At 40.2% G+C, this 17,854-nt stretch overlaps 1 protein-coding gene across 6 annotated transcripts in view; it reads right to left on the bottom strand.

The window, feature by feature from the left end:
• Window positions 1–8,092: 8,092 nt before the first annotated feature.
• HIVEP1 (HIVEP zinc finger 1) overlaps window positions 8,093–17,854 on the bottom strand; it is a 257,685-nt gene continuing 247,923 nt past the window's right edge. For all 6 annotated transcript variants that reach the window (XM_077492198.1, XM_077492200.1, XM_077492202.1 and 3 more), the window contains 2 exons: window positions 15,769–16,250; window positions 8,093–9,839 (listed from right to left, as the gene is read on the bottom strand). In XM_077492198.1, coding sequence (XP_077348324.1) covers window positions 8,712–9,839; window positions 15,769–16,250 — 1,610 coding nt within the window. In that variant the 3' untranslated portion in view covers window positions 8,093–8,711. The remainder of the gene's footprint in view (window positions 9,840–15,768; window positions 16,251–17,854) is intronic.

The raw sequence follows: 17,854 nt of genomic DNA, 5'->3' as shown, positions 1-17,854 counted from the left end.
ATGCATGGCAATCTGAATTTACCATAAAGTAAAAGCAATGTTATCTTTGGTGGGCATCATCAAACCTCTACAAGCAATGTACATGAAATAATAAAATGACATGCGACCAATGAACTAATAGATCTGGAAGCAAAATTAAACAACATACCTTTCATTCATCCAAAGGTGCAAGCCAAGAGACAATGTAAAGAGGAATAGAAATAGCTAGACAACAGTGGTAGGGTTAACCTCAGGATTAAACATCACCATAATGCATACATCTTTCAATTACAAGTCCCTGTACAGAAGGTAATTATTAAACTGCTTCAAGAACCACTTATTAAAAGATTTGATAGAATAAATAGAAGTCCACTTAACCAAATTGCTGAGTTAGATCTTCCAAAAGATGTTATTTGCAAAATATATCTTAGTAAATTGAAGAATATAATCAAAAGGAAAGGGGAAGGAAAACATCTTAAGTTCTGAATATTAGTATTTCTGCAATTCACTGACTTAACAATAGGGGACAATTAAACCAACACCCCGTATTAGGGAGGATTTTGACTATTACTTATTCTCTGTTCTCCTACTACATAATTTATTAACAAGGTAACCTAAACATCACACTTAACCAGATAGGACACCTAAAGCCCAGAAACAACAATAAAAATAATTGCTAAAAATCTTGTATTTAATAAAGCTCTTATAAAACATATACAAACCAAAACACCCTAGAGAAGTATAGCCAAAAGTTATTTGGCTATACTTCTCCTGTGGATCACAGGAGTGCAGTTCATTCTGCACTCCTGTGATCCATTTTCAGCAGACAGCGTGCTGAAGCCCCCTGTCTGCTGACATTACAGAGCAGGCCTAGGCTTTGGAAAGATCCCTACCATATGCATGAGGGGAGAGCAGAGAGCCAATGACCGACAGTCACAGCTCTGTGCTCAGAGCAGAGGGGGAGAACTGAATGATCAGCTGCGTTCAATTGCTCAGTTCTCACTACAGAGCTGGCAAGGGACAGATGCAGCATCGGATTGATGCTGCAACTCCGATGCTGCAATCACCTAGGTGAGTATAAAAGTAAATTTTTTTGAAAGCCATACGTCTCTTAAGGCTAGAATACATGAGGGCAGGTATGCGTGTAAATTGCACACACTCCCACACCCACATGTAGCTGCGCACAAAACACACTGCTTGAAAGAACATGTGCACACGTGCCCTTAACTCTTAATGCCACCCTCACACATTAAAAAACACAGTGTGCTTTTTCCGCATGCGGCATTGCATAGTGTCAAAGCACCATGCAGTTTCCTTGTGGCCACGTTTAAAAAAAACATGGCCACGTTTCACAAACATGGCACTCAGAACTGTACTAATGTGAAGCTAGCCTAAAGCAGTGATCAGGCAGCAACACATAAATATGACAACTTATTTACTTTAACATTGAATAAACCTATGTGGGGCAGAAAATATATTTTCATTCTAGGCTTCATAACAAACCACCACACATGCATACATTATCTCAAAAAGTGAGTTCACCCCTCACATTTTTGTAAATATTTTATAATATCTTTTCATGTGACACCACTGAATAAATTACACTGTGCCACAATGTAAAGTAGTGAGTGTACAGCTTGTATAAAAGTGTAAATTTACCGCTGGCAACAAAAGTGAGAACACCCCTAAATAGAAATGTCCTAATTGGGCCCAAAGCGCCAATATTGTGTGTGGTCATCATTTTTTTCCAGCACTGCCTTAACCCTCCTGGGCAGGGAGTTCACCAGAGCTTCACATGTTGACATCACTGAGCTGATGGATGTTAGAGACCTTGCGCTCCTCCACCTTCCGTTTGAGGATGCCCCACAGATGCTCAATAGCATTTAGGTGTGGATACATGCTTGGCCAGTCCATCACCTTTACCTTCAGCTTCTTTAGCAAGGCAGTGGTAATCTTGGAGGAGTGTTTGGGCTAGTTAAGTTGGAATAATGCCCTGTGGCCCAGTCTCTGAAGGGAGGTGATCATGCTCTGCTTCAGTATGTCACAATACAAGTTGGCATTCATGGTTCCCTCAATGAACTGTGTAGCTCATCATTTGACTGTCCCATCTGAAATTATCATCTCTGTCCCCACACAGGTATGCTCTTACTGCTGCAACTCCAGCTTGAATCGCATTACTGAAAACAGTTTCCTATGTCACTTTTAACTCTGGTACGTTTTTTTTGCTTAACCATCTGTAGACTGTCCACATTGCTATTGTTTTTGTTTCCTCCCTATGCATTTCTTTAAATTATGGCCTCCTTATCTTTAATAGCTATGCACCTATAAAGCTGGCCATACACCATACAATTTTCTTATTCAATTTCCTTTAGATTTACCTTCAACTGTGTAGTACAAGGGCTTGTCTGATTGCACACAAACTGAAAGTGTTTAGATTAGACCTCATATTATATGGTTTTGGTAAATCTAAAGGAAATCTATAGAAGAAAATTGTATAATGTATGGCCAGCCTTAGTATGTTTTTGAAGTGAGAATTTTTCTCAGCATAGCCAGCCCTGTTTTATTAACTCCCTGATTAGCAATTGAAGCACCTACCCCCATTCCTAGCAGTATATAGCTAAGCATCTCTTGGGAAAGGCAAGGGGTAGCACGTTTGCAGATGGGGCTCTTTCTCAAAGTGGGGGTATTCCTATAAGTGGGAGCACTTCTGACCCTGCACTTCAGCGAATGCACAAAGCGAAGGAACACAAGAAAACACCTTGAAAAATACAATACAGGTGACCTCTTCCTTTCTCTGTTGGGGTCCCCCAAGGTTCTGGACCTCTCCTATTTTCAATCTACACCTCCTCCCTGGGTCAGCTGATAGCCTCCCACGGCTTCCAATATCATCTCTACGATGACAACACTCAAATCTATTTCTCTACCCCTCAACTCACTCCTTCAGTCTCCTCATGTATCACTATTTTACTATGAGATATATCAGTCTGGATGTTGCACCGCTTCCTCACACTTAATCTATCCAAAAGCAAACTTATTTTTCCTCCCACACGTGCCACTTCCCCTGATCTCTCTGTCAAAATTGATGGCACAACTATCAGCCCACCCTCACATGCCAAGGTCCTAGGAGTAGTCCCTTTCTAACCAATGACACAACTAATTCACTCCCTGGTTATCTCTTGCCTTGACTACTGCAACTGTCTCCTCATTGGCCTAACTCTGCATACTCTATCCCCCCTTCAGTCCACCATGAATGTTGCTGCCAGACTCATCCACCTTACCAACCGCTCTGTCTCTGCTACTCCTCTCTGTCAATCTCTCCACTGGATTCCACTCACACAACAAATTAAATTCAAAATAATAACTACCTACAAAGCAATCCACAACTCTGCCTCCAGCTACATCACTGACCTAGTCTCAAAATACCAACCTAATCGTTCTCTTCGTTCTTCTCATCCCCTTCAGGACTTTTCCAGAGCCTCTCCAAGCCTATGGAACTCCTTACCCCAATCTGTCCATCTATCTCCTACTTTATTAGCTTTTAGATGATCCCTGAAAACCCTCCTCTTCAGAGAAGCCTATCCTACCCACACCTAACAACTGTATTTCCATTTTGTCCATCTGATCATCCCCCACAGCTACTACCCTTTGTTCCACTTGACCCTCCCTTCTAGATTGTAAGCTCTAACAAGCATGGCCCTCTGATCCCTCCTGTATTGAATTGTATTGTAATGTCCCCGATGTTGTAAAGCGCTGCGCAAACTGTTGGCGCTATATAAATCCTGTAGTATTGTAATGATAATAGTTCCCCAGTGCCGGCAGCACTCATGCAGCCCTAGACCATGACACTCCCACCACCATGCTTGACTGTAGGCAAGACGCACTTGTCTTTGTACTTCCCACCTGGTTCCTGCCATACATGCTTGACACCATCTGAACCAAATAAGTTTATCTTGGTCTTATCAGACCACAGGACATGGTTCCAGTAAACCATGTCCTTAGTCTGCTTGTCTTCAGCAAACTGTTTGTGGGCTTTCTTTTGATCATCTTTAGTAGAGGCTTCCTTCTGGCACAACAGCCATGCAAACAATTTTGACGCAGTGTGTGGCCTATGGTCTGAGCACTGACAGGCTGTCTCTCCACCCCTTCAACCTCTGCAGCAATGCTGGCAGCACTCATATGTCTATTTCCCAAAGACAACCTCTGGATAAGACGCTGAGCACGTGCACTCAACTTCTTTGGTTGACCATGACAAGGCCTATTCTGAGTGGAACCTGTCCTGTTAAACCTCTGAATGGTCTTGACCACTATGCAGCTCAGTTTCAGAGTCTTGGCAATCTTCTTAAAGCCTAGGCCTTCTTTATGTAGAGAAACAATTCTTTTTTTTCAGATCCTCAGAGAGTGCTTTGCCATGAGATGCCACGTTGAACTTCCTGTGACCAGTATGAGAGAGTGAGAGCGATAACACCAAATTGAACACACCTGTTCCCCATTCACACCTGAGATGTTGTAATGCTAACGAGTCGCATAACACGGGGGGGGGGGCTAACTGGGCCAAATATGAAATTTTCACTTAGGAGTGTACTCACTCTTGTTGTCAGCAGTTTAGACATTAATGGCTGTGTGTTGAGTTATTTTAAGGGGACAGCAAACTTACACTGTTATACAAGCTGTACACTCACTACTTTACTGCGTAGCAAAGTGTAATTTCGTCAGTGTGTCACATAAAAAGATATAATAAAATATTAACAAAAATGGGAGGGGTGTACTCACTTTTGTGAGATACTGTACATATAGTAACAATGTTCAGGTATTGATGGTCTTTTTCTTTCTTTTTTCTTCTTTTATGTATGACTTAACTGCTGCATCTTTGGAAATGAAAAGGGAAGTATGGCAGGGCACATTTGGCACTTGTAACTAAAGTCTAAAAATAGAATGTGAATACTTTGTACCAATAACATATAGTATGTTCATATTTAAAGTTCAGGCGCTTTTCATATAAATATATTAAAAACAATTCTGAGCTTAAAAATCATTGTACTACATTATGGGTGACATTATACCAGTGTTAGTGACATTAAACTCTGGTTTAAAAAAATGAGGTATGTATGCTTTAGTGTTCCTAACTAAAGTACCTTTTATTGCTCTTAGCCTCCTCTAAATTCTGTTTTTAATACTGCTGTGATCCAGCCCCTGTTAGCCCTTGTACACACGGTCAGAGATTTCGACAACCAAATCTGTCAGATATTGTCTGTCGGATTTTGTCCGAAACTGTTGCATACACACGGTCGGACAAAGTTGTCAGAAAATCCGACGTGATGGCGTTATTTCGTTACGACGGGACTACGTTCACGCTAGTAGCCAATAGCTTTGGTGTAGGAATTTGATCTGAGCATGCGTGGCACTTTGTCCGATCGGAATTCTCTACACATGATCGGGGTATGTCCGATCGGAGCATTTTGTCGGAAAATTTTACCAACAAGTTGGAAAACTTGGTCCGTCGGATACTCCGACGGAAACACTCCGATGTAGACCACACACAGTCGGAATATCCGACAAAACGGTCCGATCGGACACATTCCGTCGGAATCTCCGACCGTGTGTACAAGGGCTTAGAGGGTGGCTGCGTTTGCAGCCCTCCAGCTGTTGCGGATCTACAACTCCCATTGTGCCTCTGCCTTTGGGGGTCATGCTTGTAACTGTCAACCTTTCAATGCCTCATGGGACTTGTAGTTCTGCAACAGCTGGAGGGCCTCCAGTTTGAGATCCCTGAACTATGGGATTGGTGGGGTTCAGGGAACAGTGCAAATGACCACAACTAACGGGCATTGCTTGACCATTGGTCATTTTTTAATAAAATAAAAGTCACCAGCTACAAATTACAGTAGTTGTAGACTTTTTATAAAATTAAGTTTACCAGTTCAGAGATCCTGTGCTATCCTCACATGGGTCCAGTTCTTCGTCGGTCCTCGGGTCCCTGTTACTGCCATCTTGAGTGTGAGAAGCCGGATGTAACTTCCTGCTGGTTCTCCACTGAGCATGCACAAGACATGCTGCACTTTCCAAATGGTCCTTCAGCCTCCTGGGACATGTGACATGTCAGAGGAGGTTTCAGGTAGGGACGGACTTCTACTCTGCTCACCTTAGTGAACTGAGAAGAAGTGGGAGCAGGTACCTGTCAGAAACAGGTACTCTCTCCCCCAAAAAGTGACTACATTAGTGGCAGAGGAGGGAGGGAGGATCAGCGGAACTCAGTGTCACTCTAATACAAGACTTTGTGATGATCACCATAGTCAGCAGATATGAACATTTCTGCTTTGTCTATAAATGATAAATGTGGTTTGGCGTGAAACAGGGTTTTTGTCATCACTTCCTTCAACATGCAATACTAATAGTTACTGTAAGTACCAAGCTGAATTTTAAAGGAAATGAAACTGGTATACATTTTTTACATTATCTTTGCTCATTTGTTACCTGCAATATGCTCAGTATGGAAGTGAATCATATCGGTTTCCAGTAATATATTCCAAAAAGTTTCCCCAACGCTTTGGCTGTATTTCCACCCATATAACCAACTTGTAAAGTCTAGGTACAGTATAATAAAGCCTAAGTGCAGGCAAAATCATAAACAGAAAAATCAGTAAAAGGGACATAATTTACAGTCAAGTAAGAGGTGTTCCTTATGCTGATTCCTCTTCTGATAGTAAAAAATCTTCTTCCGTTTCCCCCCCCACGCAGTAATAATCCGCTAGTGCAGCAGGCTCTAATACAACTAACCAGCTGTCATATGCCCAGATCTGCTACCGATTCCACATGATCTATGAATGGAGGTGGCATTGCTACCCATTGCTGTAGTACCCTGACCTTTTCCCTATTAATGAGTTACCATGCCTTGTTCTTCACAGTATCTGTGTGTGAAGGTGGCCATCTTGATTTATGAACACAGATTTGTTTCATGTCATAGCCTGAGGTAGCAATATTTAAAAAGAAAAAGGAGAGGTGCGGGAAGCACAAATTGTATTTGAAGATAACCCATAAAGCACCTTTGTTTCTGACAAACTTAGGTACTGTGCAAAATTAAACTTTACTGGTTGAAGTGCCTCCAAGTGTTTAGTGGCATGTGTATGTCCACATGTTTAAGCAATTTGCAATATGCTGAGATGCTATCATTTATAGAATGGACATTGGCTGGCCTAAAAAATCTACTACTGTGCTTCCCCGAAAATAAGACCTAGCCTGATTTTTGGGGAGGGCTGCAATATAAGCCCTACCCCAAAAAAAAGCCCTAGTATAGTCCTTGTAAAAATATATAATCCATTTTGTAAAAAGATTATAGAATATCAATTGTTTCCTTTTGTAACTTTATTATCAAAAAATACTTTATTTACAGCGCCACTGGGTGCACTTGTGACTTGCTGGAGATCCTCTCCTCTCCTCCCGGCTGACGTCAGCGTCCCCTCCCTCTGCAGTGCTCGGAGCGAGGCTAACGTCAGTGGGGATCTCGGCCCTACCCCCGGCAGTGCTCTGAGAGGGAAAGAAGAGCTACAGAGGATCACACGAGCGCCCAGCGTCGCTGTAAAAAATTTATTTTCGACAATAAAGTTACAAAAGGAGACACACTAGGCATTATATAATCTTTTTACAAAACGAATTACATATTTTTACAATGACTTTAACTGAAGTTCATTTTTGGGATTAAAGATGTCATGATGATGACTCCTGAGCTGACAGGGGGAGAGAAGGCAGGAGACATAGATAAGACATCCCCTGAAAATAAGCCCTAGTGTTTTACGGTTTTAGACACCGTTACCTGCCAAATTAAGACACAGTGACAGTGCCTTCTGATAGCCACCACAAGTACTTACAGATTTATGCTCCCCCCTGTCCACTCTGGTATTGGAACCTACCCAGGAGCATGAGATAACTCTCTATCCCTGGGAACATGACTAGCTGCTCAGGCCCAAAGCCCTTCTTTATCTGTTTTATCTCTCTTTAATGTTTAGATAACATAGTGCTGAATGGCCAAAGTAACAGTTTCTCTTCAATGGCAATACCTTAATGTTAATTAATCATTTGTACATTATTTAAATCACAAAACGCACAATGCAACCATAAGTAGAAGTCAGTAATAAAAAGTTTACTGGAACATAGGTTAACACAGAATTTCTGTTTTTAAGTGTAAAGCTACCGTCTTGCACACAAAGATGGACAGAACCATTTTTCAAGACTAATATGGACACAATAAATATGGAGTTTTACATACAAGATCTGTACACAAAGTTGCCCCACGTCCATAAAAAAATTACATTTAACAGTGCAACATATACATATAGAATTTTATAATTTAATTATTTTACTCAACATGAGATATGTACGTACATACTAAACACAAGCAACTACCTTGTATTATGTACATTTATAATATTTATAAGTATTTATATTGGATTCACTGATATATACATATTTTACACATAAAGTTCCGAAAGGCACAAGTGTCTATACAACATGTACAAAAATGGCGGGAGCAAACAACAGAGAAAAAAATAAAAAATAAAAAAACAATTATTGGTCAAGAGTTCATGATTGCACAAGTGTGATTCATGTGTAATAAAAATGTGCTTTAAAAGGTAAGAAAGGTTTTCCACTAAACCTTAAAGAGTCTTTTATATCACAACTTTCCTAAAACAAAATAGAGAAAAAAAAAATACTGGAACTAAAATGAAAATGATAAGAGTCTAGGTTGCTATAATCAGTCTGCCTTCATCATCATCATCGCTGCTCGAATCGCTATACTGCACAGTCATCTGTCTTGAGATCAGCTCTGTTCTCCTCTGATGTCTAAGAGGCGGAAGAGCTGGACCAACAGCAGACCTGTTTAAACTTTCAGACTTGGCCTTCAAGTAATGATCTGGTTTGGCAGTTTTAATTTGACTAGTACAGATGCTAGTTTTCTGTTTAAGTTGGCTTTCTCTGTCCGTTTTCTTATTGCAGATCGTGCCTCTCTCCTCTGTGGCAGCAGCATCACTTGATGTTTTAGGAGGCTCATGCATCTGGGATGACACTTGCGAAGAATCAGACTGCTTGATATTTTTGGCATCTACCCCAGAAAGGTTGCTTGGACTCTGTCCAGGTGCTGTGCTACATGAAGATTTATCAACACCCTGGCCATCGACAGACAAAGGGCTAATAGATGGGATTAAAGTGGGTAAAGCTATGTTGAGAATTTGAAGGCCTGGAATGTGAGTTTGTGGACTGGGATTGCTCTGGGGAGTAGGAGTTGTTGTTAAAACCTGCAATCCAACTGCATTTAGAGTAAGTCCTGAAGGATGAATCTGAGGTGCAACACTTGGGTTTGAAAGACCTAATATGTTCACAGTTTCCATGCTTAATGGTTGAATGGGCTGTAAGTTTGATGCACTAAGAGCTGGCATGTTTACTTGGCCAAATGGAAAACATGGTACTACGCCATTCATTTCAGCCACACCTATAGGACTTGATGTGTTAGGTACTTCTGCAGGCTTGTCTCCATGAGAACTTGCAGTTCTGTGAATCACCCCCACAGCAGGTATGGTAAGTTGTACTTGCCCAGCTGGGAACGGAACAAAAGTGGAATATGCAGTAAGACCTGCTGGGACAAGCTGAATCCCACCTACTGGAATCATGCTGAAAGGTGAACTTACAGGCTGCTGAGAATGCAAAGGCAAATGGCTAAATAGATGAGTTGGAGCAGCAGACACTTGACTGGGCTGCTGAGTAAAGTTGGCAGATGTTTTTTGACGATCATCACAATCCACTACGGATGAATCCATTGTTTGTGTGCTCCGATCAACGGGGGAGGAAGGGGTATTCACAGATGATGAATCCTGCAATAACAAGAAAAACATCAATAACATTAACTTGCTACTAATCTTTGCACAATATGATCAGTGTAATATGACAAGAAATTATCTGGCTAACCTTGAACCATGCATATGAAACCCTATATGTGTGATGCCTTGGCTTTTCACGGTTTGTTAATCTAATATATTTGGTAATTAATAAAACATTTAGGGCCGGTTCACACTGCAGGCGATGCGAGGCGACACCGACTTGCCTCGCCGCGACCTGCCGCAACCTCAGCGGCAACTTGCAGATGACTTCTGTATAGAAGTCAATGCAAGTCGCCCCGAGGTCGCCCGAAAGTAGTACAGGAACCTTTTTTCTGAGTCGGAGCGACTCGAGTCGCTCCTCTCAGAACGGTTCCATTGTACAGAACGGGGGCGACTTGCCAGAGCGCGGCGAGGCGAGTCGTGTCGCCTCGCATCGCCCGCAGTGTGAACCGGCTCTAAAAGAAAAGGTCTGTTTAATAGCCAAGCCTGGTAAAGTGGATAACAATTCAGGGCAACATAAACATGGAGTCAAAGCAGTCATATGCAATAAACAAGGAGTTTAAAGCCAGCCATGAACCGGCTGAGGTTCGAACACTGTATGGACAGGCTGAATGTATGCAATATGATCGATCAATTGATTTATTAACTTGGGTACAACAAGCCTGCAGGGTTTTACATGCTGTTATAGACAGAATTTATCCTGAAGATACGCATTTGATAAATAGTGGCACAAAAAATGTGCGACATAAAATATATAAATGCCACCGTTTTATTCTCCAGGGTCTCTGCTTTTGTTGACAATTTAGGAGGTAGAAGTGGTTAAGCTTATAGTAGCGTAAAGTACCTTGCTTCAATGTAATGGCAAGGTAAGCGTAAAACAAACACTAGTTTACATTTGGGGTTTAGGCAAAGAAATAGGAAATGATATAATGAGTGATTGAACAATAGTAACAATATCATTCACAAGAAAACGGATACACACAGTATTACTGTCATTTCTATTATAGAAAGGAGAACACACTGAGATTATGCAATAGTTGCATAAAGTTAGAAAATCATATCCATAATTTACGCACACTACATTCAAAAACTGCACACATAACATTATGCACATATCCTTTCAGTAATTTCTTTTGGATTTAGTAATTCATTTTGGTTCCCTGACTCTTAAAGTTTAACCCTAGGCAAAGTATTTAGACGCAATATCACTGAGTAGATCCTTTTTCTGCTTTTTTCTTTTCCAGTCTGAGCTTTGCTCTTCAGTGGACTGCAAGAGGTTGATACCAAGGCAAATGGGCTTACACTGCTCGAATTTAAAACACATTTAATTATGTATTAGTGAATACAGGGCAAACTAAAGTAGATCTATAGGCAAAACTTTTTTTTTCATTTTGGACAAAGTAAGGGAGGGTTATAACTCATGCCAGTTTTTTTCCTGCCATCTATGTCCCATTGGGGAGATTTACCTTCAGTTCCTGTTCCATAACCTGTCCCCCAGGTCAGCAGACCTAGTGTCTCCATTGGAAGATGTTTTCCTCTACTGTACTACTTTTCTGGGGTCACCTTCAACAATAATAGTAAATAGAGAGGGTAAATCTCCCTAACAGGGGCACAGAGCACAATAAAAACTGGCAGGTGGCAGGTGTACTAATCCACCTACCCTCTATCCAAAAAAAAAAAAAAAAAAAAAATAAGGTTTTGCCTTTAGTTAGACTTTAACGTATCCCTTTTATATCTGCCTAGAGTTCAGTTTTGAAGGAAAGCATGGCAAAGGAACTCTGCACTTGTTCACAGCCCTCCTACATGCTACTTTATTCATTCTTTAACAGGCAGACAAAATAACACTATTTCTACTACAGCTACTAGATGAATTTTATAGAGATGGATATAAGCCAAGTATCCAATCAACCCAAACTGCTTCTTGGTAGAAAAAAATATTTTCCAATACCAAAATCTCCCCCACCTTCCCCATGCTGTTCAGGTCTCTCTGAGTTTCCATCATCAAGATAAGCTGCAATTTATGGAAACATGCCAACGGCAACCATGGTAAGTGTGAGGAAGCGGGAAAAACCCAACACAGTTCTCTCTCAACTATAAAGAGTCCATAACACATCAGGTCCCTCTAATGGTAAAATATTATTTTTAGGTGGGCATAGGCATTTAAATTAAATTGGATACATATTGATTATTATTGGAGGTCAAGGATTTCCCTCAGTGTTACTTTAAGATAATATACTTTTATTTTCATTGTATACATACATTTATCAGGATACTCTTGCCAAGCCCGGCTACCTATAGCAAGAGCACATCTGAAGTCTCCAAAAAGCATGTGGGAAAATGTGTTAAGGTCTGATGAAACCAAGGTTGAACTTTTTGGCCAGAATTACAAAAGATATGTTTGGCTAAAAAACAACACTGCAAATTACCAAAAGAAAACTATACCCACAGTGAAGCATGGTGGTGGCAGCATCATGCTTTGGGCTGTTTTTCTTCAGCTGGAACAGGGGCCTTAGTCAAGGTAGAGGGAATTATGAACAGTTCCAAATACCAGTCAATATTGGCACAAAAACTTCAGGCTGAACATGAAGAGGAACGTCATCTTTCAGCATGAAAACAACCCAAAGCATACATCAACAAAGGAATGATGAAGATTAAAGTTTTTGAATAGCCCAGCCAGGAGCCCAGACCTGAATCTGATTAAAAATATGTGGGGTGATCTGAAGTGGGCTGTGCACAGGAGATGTCCTCGCAATCTCACAGATTTGGAGTGTTTTTGCAAAGAAGAGTTGACAAATATTGCCAAGTCAAGTGTGCCATGCTGATAGACTCATACCCAAAAAGATAGAGTGCTGTAATAAAATCAAAAGGTGCTTCAACAAAGTATTCGTTTAGGGTGTGCACACTTATGCAACCAGATTATTTTCGTTTTTCTTCCCTCCACCTAAAAGATTTCAGTTTGCTGTTCAACTGAGTCGATCAGTTTATAGGTCACATTAAAGATGGAAACATTTCTGAATGATTTATCTTGGTCTCATTTTTTTACATCAAAGAAACCTGACATTTTAACAGGGGTGTGTAAATTTTTTATATCCACTGTACATAATCCTAGCACATGCCCACATATCTGTTTAAATATATAAAAAAAAAACAGATTCTTTATATTTTCACTTTGCTGATAATATGTACAATATCTGCTTGGTTTGTGCTAGCTATGTTTGTTAAACATTTTAAAAGATTTAAAAAATTAAAACTAAACATTTAAATGTTGATCAAAGGGACAAAAAGGATAGCATTCCCTCTATTCCTGATTTACAGTAAAACCTTGGTTTGAGAGCGTTTTGCAAGACGAGCAACATTTTTTAATACATTTTGACTTGATATACAAGTAGCGTCATGTCACAACTGAGTATAAAAGAGAAGAGGGGCGCCTCTAAGTGTAGCAATACAGTTACATTTAATGAAGGTACAACATTTAGAAACTCACATGGTTGACAATTACAACAGGCACATCTATATATGCAGGCATCCGGGGTAAAGATGTCCACAAAGACCATCCTCCTCACCTCCACTGACATCATCCTTTCCACGCTGCACTCCACGAGCGGGTCAAGCCTCGCTTTCAGAACACTCTACTGCAGGGTAGTCTTACCGGTCACGATTGCAGACAGCTTTACCCCGGATGCCTGCATACTTAGATGTGCCTCTTTTATTCATCAACTATGTGAGTTGCTAAATGTTGTACCTTCATTAAAAGTAACCATATTGCTACACTTAGAGGCGCCTCTATTCTCTTTTATACTCTGTAGCTCCTGCTGGATTTTACTTCTAATCCCCTTGTGGATGGACATTTTATGGTTAGACAACTTTGCTTACATTGCTATAATCTTTTTATATGGACTATAAACTCAAGGACTATGAATAAATGGTTGTGGAACGAATCATTTGAGTTTGCATTATTTCTTATGGGGAAATTTGCTTTAATATACAAGTGCTTTGGATTACAAGCAAGCTTCCATAACAAAGTATGCTCGCAATCCAAGGCTTTACTGCAATGTAAAAGTATAGTTACAGCTGAAGTGTCAAGAGCCCATATTTTTTGTGGCGCTAACCTAGTAATTTTGCAAAAAAAGTGAATAAGCTTGGTGTCGGCAAACTGACACCATAATATGTGAGTGCAACTAATTTTTAATCTTTTATTAAACTAATCGGAAATTATTACACTATGATGGCTTTATATATCTTTTATGAGAAATAGCCAAGTACTATACCCAGTAGCATATTGCTTGAAGAGTGAACGGACGACTTGTTGTAAGGAGTGGTTATCCGTTTAATGAACCAAAGCCGAGCATTAACCTACATCTGGTGAGTGGCCAATCTACAAGGTTGTGGTGGCACATAAGCGTGAAGTCTTTGGTGCATGACTAACATAGAAACGAACAGGAGTTGGCGATCGTTCACTGAGGATATTTATTTGGGACTGTATTTATGGGAACTTTTTTCACTTTTTTCGTGATGGACTGTCACTATTATTAGGTCACATTTTAAGTTGATTTTGAATTGTGCTCTCACAGAGAGGGACTGGTTGGTATAGGGGGATTATTTAATATCCATTATTAATTTTATAATCTATCGTTAATAATTTATCGTTAAAAATTAATATATTTAGTGTTTCGTAAACTCGCTGGTGGTATTTAGCACATTTGTACATTTTTTATGATCACGCAAATATTTGATACAATAATTATATTGCAAAAGGTGTACCACAACTAGTGTGGATTAGTTGGTTTGATTGAGAAGGAGTGTTAAAGTACACTGATTCACAGCAGAGGTTGAAATATAATTTTCTTGTAAGGTTGGCGCAGTCCACCTATTCTATATATAAAAACATTTCTTAGCCCATCTAAAGGGGTTACTTTGACTGCAGCGGACCCAATTGATATTATATATCTGTGCACCGGTATCTCTTTTTCCGATATCTATGCTTCTGGAACGAATTATGCTCGCAATCCAAGGTTTTAATGTTATGTAAAAGTATAGTTACAGCTGAAGTGTCAAGAGCCCATATTTTTTGTGGAGCTAACCTAGTAATTTTGCAAAAAAAGTGAAATGGTAGTAAACATTCATAGCAGGAATATGGCATAAATATTCATTCATAAGTTATAAGCAGTGAATTTCTCTAAAGTGACTTAATGATAGCCTTGGAAAGGTTTGCCTATTTTCTCCCCATGGGTACATTAACATTTCAATAAAATCCACAACAGTCACCAAGGCTGCAAGTTGAGATCTTGACTCGAATAATTTTCTCTCTGACATTCATTTTCTAAAAGATGACAGACCACTGCTTTCTAAAAGCTTTTTGCTTAAAAATAAGCCACAAGTTATCGCAAACAGTGCTGAAACCGACTGTATGGCAGTGCAGGAGAGCGTAGAGAATCCACAGATGGAAGTTGCCCAAGCCGTTACTTGTTCTACAGCAGTGAAGCTAAATCTGCTCATTTTTACTGAAAGGCGTATAGGTGTCCCAGAACTAGTATGCATCCCATGGGTCACAGAATGAGAGCTTCCATCTGAGGCTGATATTTATCTGATATTTTTATTCTGACAGATTCCCCTTAAAACAAAAAGTAGCGATGACTGCTTAAGCTGCGTCACAGCAGTGAGTAATTTTATATTTACTTTTGGACAAATATGTCATCAATCAATAGCAAACAGAGATTATTTGATCTTAAAGGAGTGGAGTTTTCTGAAAGATTAAGTTGCAAAAAAGGCAAACTTAAGAGATAATAAAGGTGTCTCTAATATTGTACTTCATATATATATACCAGCCTTGACAACACCAGGAGTCGGTGCTGCTTTGGTCTTGTTTGCCAAAGGTTTGCCCCGTTTTCATGTGATAGGTACTTTTTAAAACGGTCTATATTACCTGTGAAACAGCCAATTTCTTTGTTTCTCTTGAGCCACCTTCTTCTTCTTCAGTACCATCTGGATAATCAACAGACATCTGATGACATGGGGATTTAGGAGAGGATGCTTCACTTTGAGGAGGTATCGTTTTTTGGACCAAAACATCATCACGCTTCCTTTCATGGCTCTCTGGTTTGCAAATGGTTGGTGTGGTTAGTGCAGTCATCCTGGTAATCAATGCTTTAGGAAGAATGTCCATTGAGCTTGTCTGACTAAAGCAATGTGGAATTCGAGAATCCTCATCAGCGCTGGATGTGTCTTGCTGGCTATTTCGGAAGGGGTAATGCTGAGGGCTTGCTGTAACTGATGGAGTAGCCGACAGAACAGACTCCGCTTGACTATCTTCATCTTCATCCTCGTTATCATTGTCTTCATCCTCAACACCATCAGAGTCTTCCCCATCAAAGCCTACACGGTCACCAGTGTATCTTTGCCTCTCACCTGTGAAATGAAAGATATAAAAGTTTGCTTATTTTTATTTTAAAAAAAAACAGTTTCCGCAATTTCAGGCAAACATCCATTTCATCATTTTTACATAGTTAATTTTAGTGCCATCATTTAGGGCAAGAATATATAACTTAATTGCACAGGTCTGTGCTGTTAGCGAAGGATGTAATGTACACCGATTTAAGGAAACCTGTATCAACAGAAGCATGGAGGCTACAACTGATGATAACTACTTAGTAATGGTTTTCTTGAGCCCCCAGTTTCATTTTAAAATGGCATTGAGATATCTGCTATTCGCTCCAGTGCCTTTTTAAATGACATCCGGTCTCAATTGCTCCTACGGGTCTCAGCATGGGAGCAGGCTGAAACCTCTGGCTGTGACAGTTGACATCCAGCACCATCCAAAACAATCAGCTCCTGGCTTCCAAAGTTTTTCCAGATCACCCATGTAAGTGAACATAATTTCATTTGCGTTTTTTATCAATCCCAAACATGGAAAAAGAGGTCAACGTTTACATTTTTTTTTTAAACAATAAAATGTACATAAACATTTTTGTTGCCCTTGTGTGTGTTGCAATTTAAAAGAGAAAGAATCGAAAGAGAATAAAGCTCTCCTAAACTAAAATGCATACATTCACTTATGAGCATTATAATTCTACTACATTACATACAATTTGCAGCAATGTTATGATATTTTAAAGTGGAACTTCAGTCATTTTTCATCTTTCCATCTATTAAATCCTCTGCCCTTGTTGGAAGTTTGGATAGTAAAACATTTTTTTTCTGCCAGTAAATACCTTATACAGCTCACTTCCTATCTCTTGTCTGGTAAAAAGCCTAGGCTTAGGACATCATGCACAGCTTTTGCTCACACTCTCTTGAGTCATAAGAGGGCCAATGAGAGCTGCAGAGCTGGAGGTGTGCATCTGTGTGTCTGTATAAACCCAGGAAGTTAACAGACAGCAGCTTCAGCTGCCCCCAGTTAAAATGGTTGCAGTCAGACTCAGTGGAGGGGGATTTCTGCAGTATATTTGGCAAGTACAGAATCACAGTACATATAAAATAATATGCAAAGTGGTTGGAGGAAAGCTTCAGAATGGCAAAAATGTTTTTATTACAGATTATGTGAGTAGACTGCAGTTCCTCTTTAACCGGTTCCCGACCAGCTGACGTACTTTTACTGCGGCACAATGGCACCACTGCGCGAAACCCCGTACGAATATGGCGTTTAATTCAAGAGCGTGCCCGCTGCATGGCGGTGGACGAGATGTGCGTGGCCAGTGGGCGATATCGCGTGCATGAGAGTCAGCATAGAGATTTGTGTGTGTAGACACACAAATCCCTGTTTTGTCAGGGGAGAGGAGACCTATTGTTTGCTCCTACTAACTAGGAACAACGATATGTCTCCTCCCCCAGCTAGTCCTATCCCCATACAGTTAGAACACATCTACCGAACACGTATTTAACCCCTTGATCGCCCCCTAGTGTTAACCCCTTCCCTACCAGTGACATTTATACAGTAAACCATGCATTTATAGCACTGATTGATGTATATATGTCAATGGTCCCAAACATGTGTCAAAAGTGTCCCGTCTGTC

Source organism: Lithobates pipiens, unplaced genomic scaffold, assembly GCF_037356315.1.
Source record: "Lithobates pipiens isolate NorthernLeopardFrog02 unplaced genomic scaffold, aLitPip1_a1.2 Scaffold_19, whole genome shotgun sequence".
Lineage (NCBI taxonomy): Eukaryota > Metazoa > Chordata > Amphibia > Anura > Ranidae > Lithobates > Lithobates pipiens.
This window is presented reverse-complemented; position numbering and strand designations above follow the sequence as displayed.